The sequence below is a fragment of the Antennarius striatus genome, chromosome 19, assembly GCF_040054535.1.
Source record: "Antennarius striatus isolate MH-2024 chromosome 19, ASM4005453v1, whole genome shotgun sequence".
NCBI classification, from domain to species: Eukaryota; Metazoa; Chordata; class Actinopteri; order Lophiiformes; family Antennariidae; genus Antennarius; species Antennarius striatus.
The window spans coordinates 1,559,424-1,585,703 of record NC_090794.1 but is presented as its reverse complement, the minus strand read 5'-3'; the positions used below and the strand labels follow the sequence as shown (position 1 = coordinate 1,585,703).

Genomic DNA, 26,280 nt, shown 5'->3' with positions numbered 1-26,280 from the left:
TGAATTCAATTTAATAATCTAATTAAATTTAATTACATTTTAAACCCAAATCTTCACCCATTATCTTTAGGCTACAAGAGTTAGCATGAACTCTGTCCAAAAAGACGATGCACGAATGCAGGAATCACAACTCGTTTATGCAACAGATGAGTTGATAATGCCAGGATGTCTTTCACAATCCAGATATATTTATTATTGCTAATCAAAATAAGCATTAAATAGCCTCAAACGTGCGCCTCCAACAAGGTAACGGTGATAAAGTTGGAATCGGTTCAATTCTCTCTCTCCAATACAATCACCTTCCTGTCCGTCCATGAAATTTACCGGAAAACACAAGAAAGCCTCACATAATCAGCGGAACCCGCGTCCAATCGGAGCGTTCCGAGGGACTTCCTGTCGGGAGGATGTCCGTTCGTAAACGGAGGGAATGTTGAACCATTTCCTTTAACATGACGACCAAACGGCTCGTCCGTTCTTACCTGTAGTGCAGTGGACACCGAGCAATGCCGGTCATCCTCCGGACCGCTATAGGGGCTCAGGAGGGCCTGGTAGGTGTGGGGGCATCGCTGGGGGTCCGAGGCGCCTCTCCGTCCGTAGAAAGCCGATTGGACGGTGATGGTGGTGCGGGGCGGGCAGCGAACCGACAAGAACTCTCCGTCACAGGCCCGCTCGGTGTAGTTCCTCAACACTCTGGACAGGTAACCTGCAGGGATTAACCAGATTAAAGGTAGCATTCACCGTTAGCATGGAGCTAAACCAAGTTAACCTCTTTCTGCATGCTAATGTTGCGGAACGCTGTCAGTAGCATGCTAAAGCTATGCTAAGAACTATTTTTTGTTTGATAACAAAAGTCTAAACACAAACCAGATTACATTCACCAGTTAGCATGGAGCTAAACCCAACCAATCTGTTTCTGCATGCTACTGTTGCAGAACACAGCTGGTAGCATGCTACGGCTATGCTAAGTGGGGTTTTTTTGGTTTTCATAATAGTGTTTACACAAACCAGATCAAAACTAGCATTCACCATTAGCACGGAGCTAAACCCCGTCAACCTATTTCTGAATGTTACTGATGCAGAACGCTATCGGTAGCATGCTACAGCTACGCTAAGTGCTTTTTTTTTTTTCTTCAATAATGGGGTGTTTACACGGATTTAGTCGCGCTGCATAGAAGCAAGTCACGACAGAGCGCTGCTCACATCTAAACGCCCCCCCCCAGGCCAGGAATACCACAACAACAGAGAATAAAGCTTTAGCTTCTGTGGGTGTTAGCGTTAGCCCTCCGGTCACGGCTGTTTGATATTACAAAAATACCAGACACGGATTTCTGAGCCTGACAGTTTGGGAATCTTTCTACAAGTCGCACGTTATCTCTGTTCTGAGAGCGTTAGCTCAAAGCGCTAACAGACGTCGCTCTCGTTTCCATTAGCAACCGGATGCCTGAACTCTCATTTAACCTACAGAATGCTCTCGTCTGCCGCTGCCCTTCCCCATTAAGACTCGCTGAGAGCTGCCAGTCAGAGCGGATAAGGGGAGCCTCCCTACCCCCCCACCCCCCACCCCCCCCACAAAAGGACGCCATTAACATTCCAGCCAGATAAAGAAGAGCCTTTATTTACACGCTGGAAGGAGACAAACGCGTTCAATAGTCACATTTGTCATTTTTGATGCAGGTGAATCAGAGATCGTTGGTTTGTTAGAGGCAATAAATTCATAATGTTTTTTAAAAAAAATGCAACTGTTTTTCCCTCCCCAACTGAAAAACAAGGTCCGGCTTCCCGCTAAGAGCTCCGCAAACACGTTTACAGGAGAGCAAACACGCTTACGATGCCGACGCGACGCGCACTCGCCCAAACGGACAACCGCCGTGACGCAATCAGCCGTGTTTGGTTAGCGTTGGGTTGGGAAGAGGAAATAAACACGACGCACTGTCGTCTTATCGCCGCCGTTCAAAAAAAAAGAAGAGGGAAACGAGACGCATTCTCAGGAGGTCAAAGGTCAGACTCGCTCCAAACGGAACGGGCGGAGGCGGCGTGGAAACAGACAGCAGGTGCACAAGTAGTTGGGATACGTACCCGTAAATTAACGCTATCGCTACGAGCTAATCCCGTATTTACCAGGTTAACCCAAATCCGATGGTGAGCGGCTTTACGAACCGCTGTAATCCCAATCTTGGGATGAGCCGAGGTTCGGATTAGGATGATTTTATCTTTTCTGACTATGGGAATGAAAACTCTTTTCACAGGAAATGAGTAGATTCTGACTTTGGAAGGTGTGTTTTGCACGCCACATTCCACAAAGGGTGAGGGGGGGGGCTTGGCGTTCAGCCTGGCAGCGAGGCGAGACCACACACACACACACACACACACACACACAAACACTTCTGTGGGGTGTGTGTGTGTAACAGAATCGCCTTATCCACGCTGGTTCTTGGAGGAACGCCAGCGCCGCTAGCTCAACCGAGTCGTCAGCGGCGCGTCGGCGTGGAAACCAGAGGAGATGGAAGATGCGTCGTTTGAATTCGCACAAGGAAGGCGGGGCGACGACTAAGCCCTCCCTCCTTCGCCACAAAGTGGGATCTTGGGTAAAAAAAAAAAAAAAAAAAAGGCAAACAGATTATCTCACCTGAAGCCTCAGGTGTTTTCACAAAGAATCCGTCCCTCGCTCTCCTTCAGGAGCGTCGCCATTGTTCCCGTCACGCTACCTGTCGAGGCCTCCTTTCACGAATCAGGCGGGGTTTAGGGCACCTGTGTAAACCGCCCAGCCAATGACGGGTGTCCCCGAGCGGCAGAAGGCCGAACAATGCCAGAGGAACACCCAGGCGTCGCTGCTTTCATCTGGGCTCAGACTCCGTCTTTAACTCCCTCGCTGTTATGTCTGCAGGTTTGTTTATTCAGGCGCTGAAAGGAAAGCAGGTCGCCGTGACAACGGGGAACGCCATCAACAACCGCGCCTGCGTCAGTGGACTTTTTAGCGCCATGAATCGGTTTAACGTTTAACGTACAAGCGATGACGCATGTCTTCACGTGATGTAAACATGTCTGGCGATTGGTGCATTTTGTCACACCGGGATGCGTCTTATTTTGGAAAACTGCTTTGAAGAGCGGCACAAGTGGCACAAACTGTGTTATTATGTAAGAAGACTATGGCAAACCTTTTTGGAGCTAAAAATCAATTCCATGAGCATGTGTTTGGTTTTTATGTGCAATAAAATACAATTTTTACATTTCCGAATTTGACTGTGTGTCTATTTTGCCCCAATATGTCAATATAATAAGTTATAGGTAAATAAAAACTGTCTCTTCATATAGCTGAAGTTGTGCTGAAGATAAACATACCAATCATGGGTATGTTAAATCATTTTTAATGTGGTATATAGAGACAAATGTCAAAAGTACCAAAAAACGGCCAAAATAGGTCAGGGCTGTAAGGGTTAAGAAGGTAGTCATGTGACCGAGGCACAATCTTCACAAGCGTCAAGAGTGAAAAACTAAACATCGTGGACCGGTACCGACTGACCCACGGACCTGTACCGGTCCACGACCCGGGGGTTTGGGACCACTGTCCTATGTCATTATGTGAAGCGACTTAAGCCCGTCATAAGAGCCTTATGATCTGCACTGGTGTAAAATCAGCTCCTTGTTTGCGGTCATGTGACCACCCTGAAGTCTGACCTGTAGCTGGGGGGCGTAGGGGGGTCAGGTATGATGGAGATTAGCGACGGGCTAACGTTGTGTTGTGTCAACACGACACAAAAGGAGGCCTCTAGGCGTCGGCTTTCCTCACCGATTAGTCACAACCCGGTGCGGGTTACATCCTGGAAGTACTCCATTACTTCAGTCAAGAGTACGACCGGTAGGTCCTACTCTCCTCTGATTGGTCGATCCTGGAGAATGAACAATGCTAAGTGTTAGCGAGGCGTTATAAGAGGCGACGCTCGTAAAGCCTCTTTCATTGAGTGAAACCTCGCAGAATAAATAAGGATTACGGATTACGAGTTCTAAAAGAGACGATCAACAGGCGGTAAAAACAAAGAGTTAAAACCGGAATCCACTTGAATCAATCACGTAAGCGACACGTGATGCGTAAACGCGGAGACATAAAGTCGCTCCTGAAAGCCAGTAAATCAAAAGGCGTCACGTTTCATCTCGGGGTATTTAAGCCTTTACAGCTCGGTGACTTTATTGGTGATATTTTAAGTAAATTACAGGCATCAAACCATCAACTCCACAGATGAAGGTCTCAATCCGGAGGAGGAACTCCCTTCAAGTGGTGACAACTGGGGAGAGGAGGTTTCCCTGCAGACGCGGAGATAAAAACGCGATGGAGGACGGTCAAGAAAGGTAGAGATGGAGATGAGCACATGGAAGAGGCTGGGCAGTCTCTTTAGAGACAGGAAGTGGCGGCTTTAGGCGTCGTAGTAATTACTCTTCCACCGCAAACCACAGAGGGCCTCCGGAGCGAGGTACGACTTCCGCAAAAAGAAAAAAGACTGCAGCCTCTAAATCATTGGCGGTTGAACTCCGCCTTCACCTCGCAGCTGAACGCGACCCCAACGAGTCGGGTCGAGCTAAGAAGCCTCGAACGCGAGTAGAAAGTAGAGTCCAGTTCACGTGAGCGCCAACAAATTACTCCTCGCCGGTCGGATTCCTGAAATGCGTCGCATTCCTCCGCTTACAATACGTTCGTCTGGCCGCCGCAGTCACGTTCTGGATTAGCGTCGTTTCTGCTAATCGAGCTAATCCCAAGAAACATTAGGCTAAAACCTCCAACGAAAGTCGGGAGCAGAGTCGCCGTTTAAGGCACTCAACTGGTGCAAAGAGCTGCGAGTCATCTGCGTAGAGTGAAATCAAGCATGCTAGCAGGTGTGCCCTCGCTAGCAGTTAGCCGATTGTCGCTACATACTGTATGTTCAAACGCAGGTATCGAACCTTCAGTTGGTCCTGTCTTTACTCTTTTTTAAACATATGGTTAAAAAAAGCCTTGATGACTTGCTCGGTTGCAGCCAATCAAATCTGACGTAACAACAAGCGTGCGGTCCTCATGAAGCTGATTGGCCAAGAGTTTTATTCCAGGGCGAGGGAGATTCCGTTGCGTTTTGAGTGTTTTTGTTACACGTTTCTATTTATTACAACTAACGTTTCACTGTCGGATTTTACGCAACGGTATATCGAGCTAACATCGCTAACGTTGCTAATACTGCGATCTAGCTCCTCCTCCACCAGCGCTCCAAAACAGCAACTGGAATCGTAATACGCGAACAGGAAGCTGGGCTGTGATGTCATCATTTCAGAGGAGTCACGCTAGCTAGCTAGCGAGCTAATATGGTTAAGTATGACGTTCGCCCTGTAAGCTAACTCCTGTGACAATGGAAGGGGGGGTGCTGCTATAAAACATCTGCCGGGGTCGGAGATGACCTCACAGTGGGACGGTTGCCCGAGATTCTACCCCAGGGAGTCCCTCGATACCCCCCCAGCCCCGCCCACATCCTCCCATGACCTCTGTTAGCACGTGCCTCTCTTTACGACCCCTGGAGGTCAGAGGTCGCCAGATGAGAGGACGCTTTCACTTCGACTATTTAAGCATGTCTGTTGTCTCTTATGATGGGACTGGGGGGGGGGGGGTGAGGGGTGCCACTGAAGTTCCGGGAACGCCCCCCCCACTCTGGTTTGGTAGCATGTTCAGACGCCCACAGAGAAAGACTGGGACAGAAAGATGGGGGGGGGCGAGGATCTGTCATCTTAATGGTCACTTTTACGGCCTGGGGGGGTGTGATGGGGTTGGGGGGGGGCAGACTGCCTCATTATGAGCCTCCTTCCAGCAGACAGATGCATGCGTGTTAGCCTTACAGTGGACAGATGTCTCTTCAGCCCGTCTCGCCGCAGCGGATTGGACGTGAATGACTGGTGGGCGGGGCTGAGGTAGCCTCAGGCACTGACAGACGGTCTGTTGTCGCTTTCTATTGGTCGTAGCACCGTTGGAGACAAATCACCATTTATAGAAAATAGTTTTATTGCTGTCGCCAAAAAAACCCCCGCTTTGATGGCTGATGCAAGCCCCGCCCATTTGCAGGTGTTCAGCCAATCAAGCGCGTGGAATTATAGCTGAGCCTATCAGGTAGAGAAATCTCTGACTGGCTGTTCAATCAATGAGAACCAAAGGTGAGGAAACAAGTTAATGCTGACGAATACAGACTACTGCCCCCTGCTGGGACGGAGAGGTACTTCCTCTCATCGGACAAGTTTAAAAGTAAACAGAAGATAAATTTAAATTACATCAACAACATTGTAGAAACTTGTTCTACGCAGTAAAAATGTCCTTTCCGACTGAAGCGTTTTTTCACTTTTTCGCTTCAACTTTCGCTTTTGACTCATTTCTCTTTCGCCATTCGCCAATCCCAAAAAAAACCGCGAAACCGTCTGTAAAAACTCCCAGCAGCCCTCGGCCTTCATTCCTGTCATTACGCTCCGGCTGTTTGGCATCGCCGATCCCCCCCCCCCCCCGATTCCCCCGCCCGTCTCTATTTTCAGCACTTAGCTCGAACGCCGTAACAGCAAGACGGCGTTCCTCCCACTCCCACGGAGGTGAGGTGGGCGTGGGCAACGGATTAGCGGCGCTAGGGGAGAAGGCTGTTGTAGCGTGCTGTAATGCAGAATGTCAGTCTGACATCGTGTTTTTGGAGGGGGGGGGGGGGGGCGACACAATGCCTCCTTGTTCCGACTGGCCAGACTGCCGGGGGTTCAATCACAGCAGGAAAAAAAAATGGCGTCCTGAATCCTCCAGGAGGAGGAGCCGACTTTAGCCGTTAGCGTGTCGGCGTGCGCCTCGGGGTGCGTAATTCAAACGCACCCTCCAGACTCTTACTCAACATTTGTTTCTGTTTGCATATCTGAGGTCCGTCCTTTGGGGCGGGGCGGCGGCGTACCTGCAGCGACAGGTATCACCCTCTCATCCGACGAGATTTTTTACGTTTTTAAATTATTAACAAGCTAAAAAAAAAGACCGAAAAAGTTTTTAAAATGCTGGGATGTCACTGAAAAAAAATTTTTCTTCGGAGATTCTTGCACAATTCTTGCAAACACACGCCTGCGATGTCTACGTATAAGCCCCGCCCCTTCTTTCCTCCCCAATAACAGTCATTACCATAAAACCCCTCCAGCGCCGACAGCTGATTGGGCGACTGGGATAAAGAGGATTGTGTGCAAAACAATAGTTATGACATTAAAGGCTGACTGCTGGTGGGCGTCGACTGCCAATTCAGACGTCCAATCACGTTCAGCGGCTCGACTTTCACCCCCCCCCATCATGTTTCAGACAGGTGACATCGACTCTCGCTGTAATTACAGCGATTCTCTTTGGATCCAGTCGCCGTGGTGATGATAGACATTACGGAACATCGCCCAGACGCTCACACCCGCAGTTTATTTCGCTTGAAATGCATGATGGGAAAAAGCCCGCCTGACGCCTCGGGATATCTGAGATGTTTGAAGAACTTAATGAAACTAAACCCAAACACGTGCCTCATGGGGAGGAAGACGCTGTCCCTGCCGTAAACACCCCATCCTTCATCGTCCTGCTGGAGGCTCATGTTTCCCAGCATGCACCGGGCCGCGGCTGCATGAGGCGTCTTGTCAGGACGTTGAAGAAGGGAACTCAACCCAGTCGGGTCCTAGCTTTAGGCTCCCGTCTCCTGCCTGTTGACAATTATTGTTCTGAACCGATCGGATCAATAAAGTTTAACCGAGACTCCCTGATGCCGGCCCCTCCTTCCACAAACAGAAGCGTCCTCACAACCGACTCCTGTCAGACCCGCATTCACTCCTTGAGTTACTCCCCTGCCCCCCCCCCCCACACACACACACACACATTTAATGGGCCTGATGCCTGCCCCCCCCCCCCCACCAGCCGTCCGCCCCGCCACAGACAAAACAAACGCCAGGCGGGATTTGTTTGGACAGAACTCACCTGGCGCTCAGACATGGAAACAGTGATCAGCCGAGCCGGGGGGGGGGGCGCGGGGGGGTTGGATGTGTGTGTGTGTGTGTGTGTAGGGGGGGGGGGTGCTTCTAGCTTATGCCCACTGTGGAAAATCAGAGTACAGTGGATGAAGATATGAGTGGGAAGGGTGGCATGGGGGGGTGGGGGCGGAATGCTAATGCTAAAGCTAAAAATCGTTTAATCGTTAAGCGTTGACAATCACACCCTGATTTCTGATGAATTAACTTCTAATTATAATTAGAATCATCTTTAAATCCTGAAAAAGTTGATTTTATTTGAATTAAAATCACTGGAATCTAAATTCATGACCTGAAATCTTCTTCTGACGGCACCAACATGTCGGCCTGGTGGAGAACAGGAAGATGGATGACCCCCCCCCCACCCCATTACCACCACAGTCACTACGGGTTGACCTCAGTTGACCCCTCGGGCCCCCGGCGGTCTCCTGTCTCATTGACCGGGGTTAAACGGGGGGTGGGAGGGGGCGTTCTCCTGCAGGGGGGGGGGGTTTCCTGACAGACGCGAGGAAGGAAGGAAAGTTTCTCCGCTGCAGAATTTAGAAACAGGAAGTGCTCGAAACGCCTGAGCCCTTCATCTCGTCTCGCGCCGTAACGCCGACGTCTCATAAAACAAAAGACCTTTCATCAGCTAACTCGCTACGTCTGTTAGCCCGGGGGTTGGGGGGGTGGGGGCGTTAGCGGTAGCGCATCTCACCTCACACCCCCTAATTAGCCTCTCAGATGGCTGCAAAATAGAAGATGATAACAGGGCGCCGTGGAAACGCGGAGCTAACGTCACGCCGAGCGATGAAAACCGGCGGGAGATGAAACGACATCGTGCCCAGCAGCGTCCGCCAATCAGAACGCCGTCTCCATGGAGACTCCAGCTGGTCAAGAATGTGAGGACAGAAGGGGACCCCCCCCGCCCACCGCCCCCCATTTATAAAACGCACCCACCTGTCAGCATCTCTGAATGCACGTCCCTGATTGGTGGACAGACCCAACGGCGTCACCGCCAGACCGTCTGCATAAATAAAGTTGTTTAATTTGAAGAGCAATTCCAAGTCCAAACATCCCATAATTCCAACCGATGGTGCTCCGGTGTGTGTTTGATGCCTCCTCCGAGTTGCATTGAAAAATATTGATCAGTCTTTGAGTTACGACCCAGACAATCGATTGAGAATCAGATTGCAGTTTCGTAACTTTAACCCTCAGTCTTGTCTGACAGGCTGAACACCTGCCGGGGGGCGACGTATTACATCTTCTTTTTTATCTTGTTCCATGTCGTGGAAATAATCCGTATCACGATGCCCCCCCCCCCCCAAACCCCCACCTGATTTAATTAACCATTAGATCCACTCATTTCTCTATTTATGACCAAACCACCGACACACGAAGGAAACGCAGCCTCGTTAACGGCCTTCGCTACGACGCGTCTTTAGCAGCTCGTTAGACACATGCGCGGTCACGCACAGAGGGGCAGGTGACGCGCAGCTGCTTGTTTCCAGCCATTAGACTCCATTGGAGGCCAATTAACACCGACACAAAGCGGCCTTCCTGTTTTATGGCACCGTAAACCCAACCGGCGGACTCGCCTCCGGGGACTCATTAGTTCCGTGGATCAACACGGGGGAGGGGCTGCGCGTAAAACCAAAACGGGAGGTGGCACATCCCAGGAACTAGACGCAAACACCTGACCTCTCCTCCTGGGTGACGTCATAAAGCTGATGAAAACACTCCACATCCGCGTCACGGATGCGTAAAGACGCACACTCGGTCCAGACCCCTCCTGGTGACACATTAACCCCCCCCCCCACCAACTTAATCTCCACTCCATCAGTGGGTTATCTCCTGCAGATACGGACCCTCACCCCCCCCCCCCTCTAAAGGGGAACCTGCTCCACTTCCACGCGTCTTATGTGGGTCATTCTTCACGAGATAAGCGCGACACAGGTGTTTTCCGCAAGTTTAAATGTATTTAAAAGTTGTGTTCTGGTCGGTTTAGGACGCAAACATGCGTCAAACATGCTGGAGCACGCCACGGACACGAGTGGCCCCCCAGATGTGACGCTAGGGTGTAGTGGGAGTCGTGCCAAACGGGTTTAAAACGTGCGTAATGACGAATAAAACTGTTTTTCATCCCCCCCACTGGCGCGGATTGCGCACCTATAATTAGATTTAACTCCAAGCGCAGAATAAAACAAGACGCGGAGACAGTTTGGAAAAGAACTCTGAAAAAAAACTCTGAATTCCCAACCTGAGAAGTCCGAGTGGGTCTTGGTGAAGTCGCAGAGGCACGTTATTCCCAACAGGAGCGCATACGTGACGGCTGAGATAGTCCCATCCGAGAAGAACATACTTGAAGCCTCGAAGTTTGGGGGTTCCTCCTCCGTAGCATTAGAAAGTCCAGCAGCATCGGGGTTCAGAGGAGAGGAGGGGGTCCCATGTCTCTAGTCTCCCATCATCCTCCCGCCGCCAGAACGCGTTCGAGGCTCCTGCGAGGCGCTTGTGTGGATTTCTAACTGCGTGTTTGCAGTTTGGAGGCAGCCCACCTGGAGGACCGCCGCGCCCCTGCATGGTCCCAAAGACCCAGAGTTCCCCTCCACACCCGCGAAGAAATACAACGCAGGCGTGTGAGCAAAGCAGCGTAAGCTGTGGACGGATTTTTAACTGGATCTTTTGGGGGTCAGGTTGGATCTCGGAACCGGAGGAAGAGTGAAATCAACCGAACTCCTGACAACTCGAGATCGGAAGCTACAGAGGAGTTTATCACGTTTAACTTCCTGGAAATAAAAGATCTCTTATTCTCGTCTTTCTGATTTAATGAATCAGTTCTATTCAGTTTCAAAAAAAAAAAATCAGCTGTTTCTAATCAACATCATGTGATGACCTAACCCCCTCCCTCCCCATTTATACGTATAAACAGTACTCTAAAAAAAAAATTGAATTAATTTACTAAAAAAAAAATTAAATTCTTAATTAAATATGTAGCTGCTGTTTTTCTGTGAAGGTTTAAAGTCATTTAAAAGCTTTAAATTTGATTAAGGAAAATTGACAGAGCAGCTGCGCCATCTGGTGGACAATAACCGACACTTCAATTCCTATAAGATTTCCGCTTCGTTGCTGTTTGACTTTTTGCGGCTTCCGTAGACAACAGGCTAAACCCGGAAGTGCAGTCATGGCCGCCTGCGTGAGAGGACTGGGTAAAGGCATGAATCCGCTGAGGTTACTGGGTCACGTCCGACTCCGGAATGCACGTAAGGAAACCGAACGAGCCCCGTTTTGTTTTTTAATACTTTTATAAAGTGAATTAATTCTTTAAAGACGTTTTTAAACCCGCTGCGCAGTAGCTAAATCCAGCTAGCGTTAGCTAACTAGCTTCTGGATAGCGGAGGCTGATTGGATGTCTCTCTTCCAGGACTCCTGTCCACTTCCGGGTTGCGTTTGGCGTCGGGGGGTAACCTCAACCAGCCGCCTAAGTTCACCCCCCCATCCAAACCCGTCATCGTGGATGAAGGGCAGGCGGAGGCGTCCCAGCGGAAGTAGGGACCCGCAGACACACGTGGTGCTGTAGACATGGACGTAAACAGGAAGTAGAATCCTGTGCTTCTGCCCCCCCCCCCCCCAGGTTCCTGAGCCAGGAGTTCATCCCCCCCAGGCAGAGAACCGACCCGCTGAAGTTCTACATGGAGAGGAAGGACATGATCCGCAGGAGGAAAGTGATCGACATCCCAGAGTTCTACGCGGGTGAGAAGAACCGGGTCCATGAACGGTTCTGGGTCACCGGATCCGACCCTGAACCTTCTGGGTTTGTTTGGTTTTTTTTTCCCCAGGAAGCATCCTGGCGGTGACGATGGCGGATCCTCACGCCAGCGGGAAAACCAACCGCTTCGTTGGGATCTGCACGCAGATAAAGGGGAAGGGGCTGGGGGCCACGTTCGTCCTGAGGAACGTCATCGACGCCCAAGGTGAGGTCACGACCTCTGCCGGTCCGATAAACGCGGGAGGGGAGGCGAGGCTAACGTGGTGGCGTTTTTCCTTCAGGCGTGGAGATCTGCTACGAGATGTACAACCCCCGCATCCAGAAGATCGAGGTGCTGAAGCTGGAGAAGCGGCTGGACGACAACCTGATGTACCTGAGGGACGCCCTGCCCAAGTACAGCACCGTGGACCCGGACATGAAGCCGGTGTACCTGTCCTCCACCGCGGAGGTTCCCGTCAACCAGGTAGGAGCGAGCGAACATCGGCTCATCCGCGGGAAAGAAAGAGTGGAAAGTGACTGAAAACGTCTCCTCCTCGTCAGACGAAGGTGATGATGCTCCCCAAGCCGTGGTCCAAACGCTGGGAGCGCCCCAAGTTCAACATCCAAGGGATCCGCTTCGACCTGGCGCTGTCGCCGGAGCAGATGGAGGAGGCCCAAAAGTGGGCGGAGCCTTGGCAGGAATACGACATGCTGAAGGAGTACGACACGTCCGAGCTGGAGGGGAAGATCGCGGAGGAGGTCCAGCAGGAGATGAGCAAGTGAAGAAGGCGGGATTCGCCGCTGTTGGAGGACTTTTTTTTTTTCCCGTGGACGTTAAAGTGGGCGGTCCTGACCGGATCCCCAGTACCCGCCAAGGTGGAACCAGTTCTGGACGGGTCCAGGATTCTGTTCCGTTGTTATCACCACCGCCGTGGAGCTGCTGCCGATGTTTTCTACAATAAAGTAACGTAAAACCATTCGTGTCTCCCCCTGACGCTTGAATCCCACGCAGTGACGCCGACTGCCCACCAGGTGGCGGCATTTCTCCACGTTCCAGATCCCGTTGGTCTCCAGGGAAACAGATTTACGCTTTATTATTCCGACTGATGATGTTTCCAAACAACGGATTTTACGGAACCATCCGGTCGTTAAAAACTTAGCTTGACGGTTTTCACGGATAAAAGACGTCCGGATAAATTTTCGCGGGATGCCACCCTCGAAAGGAGAATAAAATAAAATAAACTCGCCGTTCAGGGACTGCGCTCTGAGGACACCCGGTAGCGTTTTACTGTTGCGGATGGAAAATTGCGGTGCGGAGATGGTATGTTAGCGCGTCAGCCGGCTCGTATAAAAACACTTGGAGTCCTCATGTTAAGTCTGCTCCGGCTGGATGTGTGTGTAAACACGCCGAACGAGTCCCTGCACTCTAATTTCTCCATATTACAGGATGAGACGCAGGGAAAATGGTCTCTAATACAGGAGCAGCAGATGTTTACTGAGCTCATTACGGACCACACAGATTTCCTGTGTGGAGATGGAGCCGAGTGGAGAGATTATTCCTGTCGCCTTTACGGCCCCGCAGGGGAAGAAGCTCCGGCTCCCAGCGATCAGACGCTGCGTTTGGGCCTTTAAACGGGGGCGTTTGAGGGAAATGGTCCAGTGATCAAGTCCTGAGGTGCTGCTGGAGAAACCCGGCTGTTAGGATCCAGAAAAACCAGCAACCAGGACCATCTGGATCAGATCCAGGAGAAGCAGCACTGGTGATGTTGTGGTTCAGCTTCGCCTGCCGGTCCACTAGAATCCAGTAATCTGATGGATCCCGTCACGGATCAAGAAGTCCTGGAAGAGAACGTCTCCATCTGTGAGGAAGATGAAGATGGATGAAGATTCGAAGCAGACCACATCAAGACCCGGGTTCCAGAACAAGTCCTGGATCATCTTAGAGGCATCATGGTGGATCTGAAGCAGGAAAACCAGGAACATCCCAGAACGGGATCAGATTCCTCAGGAACCAGAAGCTGGATCTGGATCTGGATCTGGATCAGGTTAACGGGTCTCTCCTGATCCCAAACCCGTCGTGTTGGACCACAGAGTGTTGATCATTTCTCTCCCTCGTCACGTCGTCGACTTGCCACGCTACATTAATCCTGGACCCGATTGGGCCCCACCCCACCTGAGGGCCCCGCCTGCTAGAACCGGGCCCCCCGCCGGCCATTCCTCCCTCTCGGTATTCCCGTTTTGGGAAAACTGATGGATGTTGGGGTGTGGAGAAATGTTTATCCTAGAGCGTGTGTGTGTGCGTGTGCGTGTGCGTGTGCGTGTGTGTGTGTGTGTGTGTGTGTGTGTGTGTGTGTGTTCTTTGCATCTCTGGGAAACCGGACTGAACGCCGGTTCGCTCGCCGCCATCGGCGTTCCCGTCGATTCTGGTGTGAAACCGGATCCACACCGAATCGGAACATGATTCCTCGTGAGGACTCCGGAACCCCCACCCGACTGCAAAGCATTGTGGGCCGCTGAGAGCGCTGAGAGTGCCGCTTATGAAGGTCAGCGCAGGAATTCTGGGGGGGGGGGCGGCGCTCCTCTAATCAGTCCTCCTCCCCTTCGCCGATGCTCCCATGACCTTCATCTCGCTCGCGCCGATGGGAGGGGCCCTCTGGCTTTGAAAAGGAGCCAGGTTGATGAATTGGAGAGGATGTGATGCGGGGGGGTGGGGGTGGGTTCGGCGACTCCCACACAAGGTGGGTGGGTGGAGGTTTGTGTAGGGGGGGCCGGGGCGTAGAGCTTCGCTCCGTCGACCAACGCCGCCGCCGCCGTGATTTCTTACTGTCCTGTTCAGAGGCTGGAGGAAATGAGTTCCCCACCCACACACACACACACACACACACACACACACACACACACACACACACACACACACACACACACACACACACACACACACACACACACACACACACACTCGGGAGTGTGACCTGTGTTTGAGCTGCCTGACAGCGGCGACGGGATCCGGGCCACCCATCGCCCTCAGGTAAATTACACCCTGTCGATGAGTGTGTGTGTGTGTGTGTGTGTGTGTGTGTGTGTGCTGCTGGGGGGGGGGGCCACCCGCAGTCCGAGGTAAATTACACACTTGAGTTTCACCATATGTTTCCAGAGAAATGACACGACAGTCTGCTCCTGTCCGACCGTCCCGTGGGCCCGACGGGGGGGGGGCGGGTGCGGCGGTGGCATTGGGGGGGGCGGGGCTCCCGCCACCATCATTCTCTCACATGGACGACGTGACAGCTGTTCCAAAACATTACGCGGCGAGCAGCTGATGCCTGAAACTGAACAGGCGTGCAAACGCTTTAATAATACGATCCTGTGTGTGTGTGTGTGTGTGTGTGTGTGTGTGTGTGAGTGTGTGAGTGTGTGTGTCGGGTCTGGCTGTGCCGCCGGGGTCGGGGGGTCACTTCCAGCCGGGGTCAAACATCGTAAAGATTCTCAGATAAAATGGTCAGAGAGAGAAAATGATGTTTGTGTCTGATTTGTGTCGACGATCGTTTACTTCCTGAAGGTTTTTTCTGACAGGTAAATAAACGTTCGCGTCAACAACACAACAATTAAAGCTAAGCTAGTATAGCTTAGCCTTAGGCTAAGCTAAAACTTGATTTTATCACATGTAACTACAAATACTTCTTTAGTATTTTACTCTCCGACTTTAGCTGGCCTGACTGTTCCTTCAGTCTCAACTTCATGCTAAGCTAACGAGCTAAAGGGTTTGCTAACACGCCATCAGCCAGTGTGTTAGCCCTAGTAGCATGCATGGCTAACCAAACAAACATTCCAGGGTAAAGAAAACAAAATTCATGACAAAACAAAGCGTGACTGACTGCTGCTAGCTAAACAAGCTAGCAACGATTTAACGGTAAATTCAATAAAACATTCGCATGAAACATTCGGAATGTTGAAGCGAAATCGTACTCGTCGTTCGTGGGTGAACGAGTTACAAATGTTTCATGTGAGTAAAAAAGTACACTATTTGAGAGATAGCATTAGTTGGTGCTAATCGTTGTAGCTTAGCAGCTACAGGCAGTACAACAGGCAGTACAACAGGCAGTACAACAGGCAGTACAACAGGCAGTACAACAGGCAGTAAAACAGGCAGTACAACACAGGCAGTACAACACAAGTAGTACAACACAAGTAGTACAACAGGCAGTACAACAGGCAGTACAACAGGCAGTACAACAGGCAGTACAACAGGCAGTACAACAGGCAGTACAACACAGGTAGTACAACAGGCAGTACAACAGGCAGTACAACAGGCAGTACAACAGGCAGTACAACAGGTAGTACAACACAGGCAGTACAACACAGGTAGTACAACAGGCAGTACAACAGGCAGTACAACAGGCAGTACAACAGGCAGAACAACACAGGCAGTACAACAGGCAGTACAACACAGGCAGTACAACAGGCAGAACAACAGGCAGTACAACACAGGCAGTACAACAGGTAGTACAACAGGCAGTACAACACAGGCAGTACAACAGGCAGTACAACACAGGCAGTACAACAGGCAGAACAACAGGCAGTACAACACAGGCAGTACAACACAGGTAGTACAACAGGCAGTACAACACAGGCAGTACAACACAGGCAGTACAACACAGGCAGTACAACAGGCAGTACAACACAGGCAGTACAACAGGCAGAACAACAGGCAGTACAACACAGGCAGTACAACAGGTAGTACAACAGGCAGTACAACAGGCAGTACAACAGGCAGTACAACAGGCAGTACAACACAGGCAGTACAACACAGGCAGTACAACAGGCAGTACAACACAGGCAGTACAACAGGCAGTACAACAGGCAGTACAACACAGGCAGTACAACAGGCAGTACAACAGGCAGTACAACAGGCAGTACCACAGGTAGTACAACACAAAGTATGAGATGAAACACAGGGACGGTAAAATCAAAGATCTGAGATCGTGAATTCCGTTGATTTATTTTACGTCTTCAGTGACTTTTCAAACGAGTCTTTTGGCCGAGATTTTATCCCGACCAGGTCGCGACCTTGTTGACGCCGTCGTTACGCAATCTGGTCTGAAGACGGTTTAAAGAGCACGAGTCCTCAGTCATGTGACCAGAGCAACACGGCGACCGGACCGGCGGTTAGAACGAATCTTAAACCTTTTGTTTGGCGGTAATCCATCCCGACGGGCTATTTAAGTTCTGGAGGTCCAGCTTTAAAACGCACTGCTGGTGCATTGTGGGTGCGTTTCCGTCGTCTTCCATCATATTTTCGTCCCTGGCTGCTCGCCGTCCGAGATAAGAGCGCCCAAGGCTGTTGGACGCATTCCTCGCATTTCGCCGGTATCGCTGCCCATTCCTGCGCCGGGCCTGTTCCAAACGCTCAGGAGGTGCGAGCCGGGTCGTGACACGCCGCGTTACTCGTTACGCTTTGGTCACGACGACCCGACCCGGCACGGCCCTTGTGATCTTACAGTGGAGATGCGAGGGGCTTTAATTTGAATAATTATGGCTAAATTTTTTTGGGGGGGGGGGGGTGTCAAATTTTTGATGTAAAAGTCAAAATCCTGTAAAACCGAGTGAATCAAATATAAAATGTTTGGCTTTAAAGGTTCCCTTACATTCCCTCTCCTCTGGGGGACGCCCTCCTCTTTCTGCCCCCCCCCCCCCACACACACACACACAGCTGGTCTTCCTCTCTCTCCTGAGCTGTAATTGCAGCTCCGTCCTGGGAAACAGGGGGAGGGAATCCCAGAAGCCTCGGCCGAGCAACAATGACAATAAAAAAATAATAAAAAAAATAGAGAGAGGTGAGGAAAAGAGGAAGAAAGAGTTTCAGCTGAGATGAAAGGAGGTGGAGGAGGGTGGAGATGAAGGGCAGAGCTGGGGGGTGGGGGGGGGATGATGGTGGTAAACGCTCCGGTTTATTAACCTCATTTAGCTGGGGGGCTGAGAGCGAAGGGAAGAGGAGGAGCGCTGCCTTCAAACTGTGAACGCAGGGCTGGATCGGCTAATGAGGGCGACCAATGCGCACACACACACACACACACACACACACACACACACACACACACACACACACACACACACACACACACACACACACACACACTTTCCTTAGCCACATACCAGATCCACCTTGATCCGATGCCAAGTATGCAGGCGGAACACACGTCTGCAGGCCCGGCTGCTGCCGGCGTCGTACTCCTCATCCTGCACCGATGCATGGAATGGGAGGGGGGGGGGGTAGGATGGGGTATGAAGGTGGGGGTGGGGGGGGGGTTAAACTCACGCTTGACTCCCAGCCAAACCACAAAGTCTGCCTGACAGTCTGAAGGCGTAGATTTTCCTCACGTGAAAGGCTTTCGTATTTACGGGAAGTTTTGGGGCGAAGCTCCGCCTTCCCCAAAGGAAGGGAAGGGAGGGGTCTGAAGCGGTTGGGGCAAACTCAGGTGACCCCCCCGCCCCCACCCTCGAGGTCAAGAAGGTCGAGGAACAGTTTCTCTCATCTGTGTGATGCAGACATGAACGCATCGCCGCCACGAGACGTTCAGGGTCTATCGACACCTCCCCACCCCCCCACCCCCCGCCGTGGCTCCAGTGTGATGTCATCAACCTCTGATGTCATCAGAGTGACTTTTTTCTTTTTGGAACGGAATAGCTAAAACAGTATGGCAGAAATTCATGATGTGCTAAAAGCTAACAACACAGCTAGGAATTTTTCTTCGTCAAACTCTTGAATGATGTCACTTCCTGTTAGCGGTGTCACTTACAGGAAGTGGAGCGCATTTTTGGCGCAAAATTGCGTTAATGTGACGAGGTGGAACATAAGTTTGATGAACAAAAGTAAATCACGATATTTTAACCACAAATTAATTCATTTTAGTATAATTAACGCATTTTATATGTCGAGGAAAGTATTTCTAACCATAATAAGTGAGATTTAATTTATTTTTTTTACATTTTACATGACATGAATGACAAAATGCTTCACATGAGAAAATGATTGTAGTTTAATAAAAAATGTTAAAAATATACAATTTTATTAAAACTTTAAAATTTAAATTTAGTCAACTTGAATCGATGGTTTCAGACACTCAACACATCACTGACGGCTTCATCACGTCTCCATTCCTCTTTGAAGGTAAAAATCGTCCAATCAGATCCAGAGAAGGCGTCGGGGGGGTGGGGTGGGGGGGGGGGTGTCGGACCGTCCGACCGCCGCCCCGCCCGCTCATCCGTGACACACACTGACCACGAATGACCCGAGATGGACGCAAAGAATGCTCTCTGAAGACGAATGAGTGAAGACGCACTCTGAACTATTGACAAATGGAGTGACACACACACACACACACACACACACACACACACACACACACACACACACACACACACACACACACACACACACACACACACACTCAGGAGGCAGGCTGAAGACGGACGACGCGGTGACGATGCTCACCGGAGGTGACAAACGACCGGCCGGCCCAGCGGGGGGGGGCGTGGCGACCCCCCCCACCAGAAGCGACCTGGGAGGGGGGAGGGGCTTGTTTATTTGTTTTTTTTTAAACAAAGGTCAAGTGACCATCTTCTCACCTCGTTGCCTGCTGCTGATTGGTGGACCCCACGGTGAACCAGGAACAGTAATCAATCTGTAACGAAACACAACCCTAAGGGACCCATGTGACACCAGCCATCCCATAATACTACAAAGTCAGTCGATGGCATTACAACCACTATGGATGTGACTCACAATGACTCATAACGCATCGTAGTGTCTCACGAGACGCCGCGTTGGATTATATCTTCTCGCTATTTTCACCGCTAGATGCTAACGCTGCTATGCTACAAGCCCCGCCTCCTTTTCTCCGGTTGATGGGAGTAAATTCCAGTAGCATCTGTTCACTATGAACACGTGTAATAAAGTCTTATGTCAGATGACATAACCGAGGAAATCCCGCCTGACGCGCCGTGAACGCGCCGGATGATTCCGAACTCGTCGTGACCCGTCGGCCCCGCCCCTAAAGATCTGTGACCGCCCGTTCCAGGCGGCTGTGGCCCATTTGTCTCCATGCCGACGCCCCCCCGCCCCGCCCCGTCACGTCGAGCGGCGCTGACCTCCTGACCCCGCCTCCGGGACCCCGTCTCCTGTCCGTCATCCGTCCACACGCCTCAGACCGGCGTCAGCTGTCGGGGTGACCCCCTCCCACCGAGGCCAGTCGATGGTTTCCCGATATCCCGATAACGTCGGCATATCCGTTACTCGACGCCCCCCCCCCCCCACGCCCCCCACCATCACGAATCACCTGGAGGTCGCGACCTAGCCTCTTTGCCAGACAACCGCTGCCCGGTCCCACTCAATACCCCAGGTCCAGTTACCCCATCGACATCCACCCCCCCACCCCGGTGGCTTTAGCAGCGTCTGGATGTGGGGGGGGGGTGTTGGCGCCTAAGCAGCAGCAGATGTGACTCCGCCGAGAACACCGGCCCCAATTATCATCAATGGACTTCCTAATGCGACAGCTACCATATTTCATTTACCCCGGGCAGGGGATTGGGGGGGGGCAACGGATACCTCGGTTTTGTTGCATCACGTAGAACGGACATGGAGAGACTCAGTTCAGGTTTTTATTGGCTCCGCCCACTTCGGGTCGGACGTCGGCGCCAATCGGAAAGACCTGCGATCCTAAACAAGTGGATCCCAAACGAAGGTGTGTTCACGGACAAAGAATAAAAAGGGAGGAACGCGGACGCTAAGGGAGATGGATGTGGAGGGAGTGAGGTGGGGGGGGGGGTTTATGGTCCCGGGTCTGGTTGTCCCGGGACACGTGAGGGCTCACAGCTGGGGGAGACGGAGGGGAAATGGGGTACAGATGTTCGGTATCAAACACACAGGCCTGGACTTCAATAGATACATTACGATGCGCTCCCCCCCCCCCCTTGTTGCCCCCCACCCCCTCCCCAAACATCAAAACCTCGCTCTACCTTTCTCACCCTCCCAGCTACTGCCCCCCCCCCCTGCAAAAAACCCCCTCCGCGGTCTGTTCTTTCTCGCCTTCATTCCACTCCTGTCCTTTACGGGCGCAGCGGGTGTCGGCCGTCGCCGTCAACCTGCCCCCCACCCCCCATAACCCCCTCACCCCCCCCCCTCTTTGAACTGGGGTTTGTTTTTAAAGCCACCTTAACACACGTCTACCTTCACATGTTAACAATGTCCAGGCGTGGGTACATTATCAAGCCCCAGACGACAATACATCACAGCTGTTCACACCTGCCCCCCCCCGACTACCACCACCACCACCATAAACCCCCCCCAACCTCCCTTCAACACACACTCGCATATACAAATCATTACAAGAGGAGTTATTGAGGAAGAGGAGGCTGGTGCCCCCCGAATCACCAGGATTTGCCCCATTTCAAGGTTGTTGTTTTTTTTTGGGGGGGGGGGGTCACGTGGGGGTACTAGAATGGAACTGGCTACGACCTCCTCCTCCTCCTTCTTCGTCTTGCTAACTAAAGCGAGTCAGAGCGAGGTGCTCCCCAGGGAGAGCGAGCGGCGGCGCCGGATAATTCCCGGTGCTTTCCCGTTGCCTTTGGAGGAGGGGGCCCCTCTGGGTTTGTCAGTTGTGGCTGCAGCTGTCTGGGGGCAGAATGGACCACAGCGGACCTGACACTTGATCCCCTCCTCTGGTTCGCCGCCTCCCTTTCTCCTCCTTTTATCTCTCGTTTCTCCGCAGTAACTCTCTCTCTTTGTTTTGCCCCGTCCCGGTCTCCCCATCTCTTTCTCGACTCTCCGTCGGGGGCCTTCAGGGACCGCCGACTCAACCCGGAAATCTACTTAACTTGGAATCTTCGATTTAGCTGCTATGCTAATTTGCGTCATCTTCTGTAGTAGTGTAGGAAACAAAAACGTTTGTTTTGTTGTTTTTTCCGTGAAACTCCACTCCCATCGGCGTTATATACAAGAGATACAGCAATCCCTCGCTTATTCACGCTTCAAGATCCACGGCTTCACTACATCGCTGATTTTTAGTAGGTACAAATGTGCTTTAAAAGATAGAAGGTGGTTTAATATCAGTATGGGGAGGGTTCATAAACGTTTAAATTACCTTTAATAATAGTTTGTCGCTCTATTGTGGAATTTTGTTTTTCACAGGTGATCCTGGAACGCATAAACCGCGAGTAACGAGGGATTACGAGGGATTGTTCCCGTAAAGGTTTCGTCTTTCCTTCCCGTCTGATTTACTGTTTTGTTTTGACCGATTTCTTTTCTGATTTTGTCAAAATAAAATTATTTTTTACAAAATAAATCAAAAGTGTTCACTCTCCGTGACGATGACGACAAAGTTGGTCTACCCGGATTCCTCTCGTCGAGTCTTCATCACGATTAACGACGTCGTCACAGCTTCCTCGTTACTCCTCGTCATCTTTTTTATCCAAAGATCCGTGAAAAATGACGGGAAAAGTCAACAATAACACCAAAGACCAAACCTGTTGATGGAGATATAGAAGTCGTCGTCGGCATAAAGACGATAAACATCCGATCAACCTGGTGACGTGGGACGTCGCCGCCGGTGACAGGAAGCTCAGGCAGCGACCTAATTGGCTGAAGGCTGGCGTGGATAAAAGCCTTCTCCAGGCGGCGAGCGTCGGCTTTTTTCCACATTAATCCTCTCCTTCGCCTTGAGGCTTAATTGACGCATCGGCGGCCGAACCCGAGGAGAGTCTTTATGTGTGCGGTAATTGGCCGACTTTCTCCGTAGCTCACATCTGGTTCCCAGAGCCAACCCGGTCCGTCCCACAGTCTCAATAAAGTGGAACGCCGTCCATAAAACCTCCATTAGAGTGGGGGGGGGGCTGCCTGGAGGTCGCCGCGAGGAGAACCAGGGGGTCACCGCTCCACTGTACCGCCTTCACACGTGGGGTTAGAGGTGAGCGCTGTTGACATTCCTCCAAAGACTGTCTGATATTAGCGTGATTTATCTACCCCCCCCACCTCAGCTCAGCTCCCGAACTTAAACATTTATGTTCGGTCCGGCGCGTTTCCACCTGAACGTCTGGAGGATCTCCGCCGAGGCTTCGGAGTCACGCCGGGGATTGACCCCGTTGGGGAAGGCACCAGAGAGTGTTTATCTGGCTTTCCTCTTAGCTAAACCAGATAAAAGAAGAGCGCGGTGATTGATCGCGCCGCTCTTCGCCCGGGTTTTCTGTTAGCAGTTCCGTGCGAGCTACAATAGAAGGTCGTGAGTTATGCCGATGTCAAATTCCACACCTTGAGTGCTCCAGAACGGGAATACCACCGGAGCGCTTCTTGTCCCCTTTTGGACAGGGATGCGCCAAAGTGATGGGAAACCAAACGGGTGTCGGGAGGCGATGAAGCACCACCCATCAGGAATGTAGCGTGGATTTTACCCACCTTACCTAAACAAAAACATGCTAATAGTGTCTTGAGGGCACAACTGCAAGTGCGGACGAGTCTTTGATGGGCTGCAAACAGAACTCTCGGTAAATAACTTCCAGGAGCTGGAGGTGCGATCATGTGTACTTGGCGTTGTTGTCGTTGCGTGAATCCGTTTGGAAGCAAACACGGAATGCTTTCGACACGCAAGCTTTGGGAAAAAAGTTTTTTACAGTCAGGAGACAAACGGACAGAGTTGCCCCAGCCTTCCCGTAGGTTGCCCGGTCATTAGCGCCCACTTATCTACCCCAATCACATACGGCGTCCACATAATACCCCAGGATGGACCAAATCACATGTAATTGGAGGCTTTGGTTTTTTTTCCAGCTCCTTTCAGGAGATAACCCCACCCCCCTACCACCACCGCCGTCGCCGCCGCCGCCGCGGTCTCTGGTGTCTCTGAGTAAACAAATAAACAAACAAAGCTGGAAACAGACGGTCAACGGCTGGGCGGGCTGGTCAGGGTTCAGTCGCCAGGGCAACGGGATACTGGGCCATTTGTTTTCCCCCTGGGAGGCGAGGCAGCGAGATGGGGGGGGGGTGACTTGTTGTTTATGACTATAATTTGTCTGAGTGGCTCTGAAGAGATTTGAGGATTCTTTGAAGCGGCGCTGGGTGAAGCCCGGAGCGTGGCACGCTGTGCCGGGCTTCGGGCCCAATTTCCAATTTGCCTACCCCCCCCAACCCCCATTTTTCCCTTCTGTAATCTACCATCCTGATCCTTCATCCTGGGACACGACATCCCAGATGCTGCAGGACCCTAAGGGTCGAACAAATGGACAATTCCCTCTGGCATGTTTTTACAGCCAGATTAAATGAATTAACCTCTTAGCATAAAGAGAATAATAAGAAGGAGCTCCGACAAAGGCTGCTTTTGTTGAACCACCTTGTGGCCGCGCCGGTTGGACAATTATCGCAGTGTCAATATTGGGTTTGGTTTACAGAGTTCGCCGGTGAGTCTGCATCCAAAACAACTGATACAGCCGACGCAAACTGTTTCCAACGGCTCAAACGTGTGAAAACGCGACAAGAACAGAAGTGCAGTTTGTAGATTCTGCCACTAGAGGGGGCTCTAGGTAGAAACAATGGATGTAGGAGGGGCGGGGTCACTAGATTCGCCGCCGGCGATGACAATCAAAGACGAATCAGTTGTTGCCGGACGAGCTGAGGGTGAAAGTTTTATTTGTGTGTTAGTCGTGTTTGCAGAACGAACAAGCCAATAAGACATTAGCTTAGCTAAAGTTTTAAACAGACCTGGAATAAAACCAGTCCTGTTTAGTTTAATCTACTTTAAATACAGAAATCTGTTGAAAAGCTAATAAGCTAATTAGCAAATAAGACACAACAACAAATTGAAGGTGTGTGTTAGCGGCTGTCTGCTGAGGGTGTTTACCCTAACATAGGAAGTCTTCTTAGTGAGTCTTCAAGCATCATGTCTGTCTGTCGTGTCCTGAGGGGGGGTGGGCTGGTGGGAGGGGGAGGATAGGGTTGGGGGGGGGGCATTAGTCCAGCAGCAGGTTTAATTGGTGTCAAGCAGGCCTCTGTGAGACCCCAACCCCTCAGCGAGACAGGAAACCTTTTATTAGGCGACTTCCTGCGACTGCAGGACCTTCTGCATCCCAGTCTGTCCCATTGTCTCCCCCCCACCCTCTTAAAATCTCTCAACGCCGCTCAGTTTCCATCTGCTCTCTTCCTCTTCAAGTCGCTCTCAGCTGGCTTCAAACATCGACTATTTATCATCCGAGCTCCCGCCGTCGATGCTCGCCCTCTCCCCCAGCTGGGCGTTGTTTTCATGTCTGACGACCGTCCTTGAAGGCGAGCGAGGGAGTTCGTCTCCGACTGATGGCGAGAACGCTTCCTGGCAGTCAACGCCGGCACATCCCGACGAGAAAGAGACCAATCACAGGCCTCAGGATGACAGCCGGGTTACGCCAGATTCCATGAAACCCAAGCCAGGAAGTTTATGTAACTTTCCCCTGCATTGATAGTCTTATCCGCGCTTTCACAGCCAAGTGGCGCAGATCTAGATGATTATCTGGACGTATGTTTTCGCAGAGCGATCTTCACGTAGCTCTACAGACTCGCTCGGCCTTGGTGGAGGTTCCCGCTCCACTGAGAGCCGTTCTGGGTTTCTGTCATCACAGCTGTCCAGGCAAACATCTACAAAGGTCTTGTTTTGTCTGACCGACGGTCCAAAACATTCCAGACCTTATCTTATCGGACACTTCCAAAAAGAGATTTTCGAGTACTCATTGAGTCGCATCTCGGGCTTCCTTCGGTTGATGATGCAATTCGTAAACCAACCGTCTGATGTTACACGATATCAACCTGAGAAGAACCTTTTATAAGAACTTTTGAATACCTGGACTGTGCTACACCGTCTTTCGCGTCTACGTCTTCCACTCTGCCTGACGTGCCTCCACGACCCCAGAGAGCCTAGAGATAGCAAATAAAACCAGTAAAACGTCCCGAATGAACCTGGTTTCTCAACTCTGTTTACCTTCTTGTCCTGGTTGGGAAACACATTGTACCTTCGGGCCACCGTTCTGCTCTGCGTAGCTTTGAACGTTGAATGTTGAATGACATTGGCTGCACGTCTCGCTCTGATTGGCCGGTCCTTTGAGGTGAGGTTTGAACATCCGTCATCACACCTGAGTGTAAAACTATGACTCTTACCTGGAAGAATAATAAAGGCTTGAAATCTACATTCTGAAATCTTAGGGATGAATGGAATCGATACCCCCGGAAACCCCAAGGGGGCAGTGTAAAAAAAAAAATGAAAGCAAAATATGAAAAATATTGCGAAGAATAAGAAAACAGTGAAAATAATTTAGGTAACATCCTCACAGAAACAAACTAGTCACAACTTCTTCCATTGTTTTAATCAAAACCTTTGGCTGTTTGCTGCCACCTAGTGGATGGAGGCAGCATACAGGAACCTTTTAGGTTTTCTAAAGCAGTAAATTGCCCAAACTACTGGATCACGTCTGGAACCTTCATGTCGAGTCCCGTTAAAGATATTTGCATAGCGGCAGGTGTCGGAAACTTGGACGGT

The 26,280-nt window shown here is 51.1% G+C and overlaps 2 protein-coding genes across 2 annotated transcripts in view; one reads left to right on the top strand and one right to left on the bottom strand.

Moving 5' to 3' along the window:
• Positions 1-11,016, bottom strand: part of LOC137613000 (protein eva-1 homolog A) — a 39,451-nt gene extending 28,435 nt beyond the window's left edge. The window contains exons 1-2 of the mRNA XM_068341762.1: positions 10,256-11,016; positions 480-703 (exon numbers count right to left, since the gene is read on the bottom strand). Coding sequence (XP_068197863.1) covers positions 480-703; positions 10,256-10,355 — 324 coding nt within the window. The 5' untranslated portion in view covers positions 10,356-11,016. The remainder of the gene's footprint in view (positions 1-479; positions 704-10,255) is intronic.
• Positions 11,017-11,125: 109 nt separating this feature from the next.
• On the top strand, positions 11,126-12,717 carry mrpl19 (mitochondrial ribosomal protein L19). Its single transcript, XM_068341768.1, has 6 exons — positions 11,126-11,255; positions 11,417-11,540; positions 11,627-11,745; positions 11,832-11,966; positions 12,043-12,224; positions 12,302-12,717. Exons 1-6 carry the CDS (start codon positions 11,177-11,179, stop codon positions 12,521-12,523), a joined length of 861 nt encoding a protein of 286 aa, XP_068197869.1. The 5' UTR covers positions 11,126-11,176; the 3' UTR covers positions 12,524-12,717.
• The last annotated feature ends 13,563 nt before the right edge of the window (positions 12,718-26,280 follow it).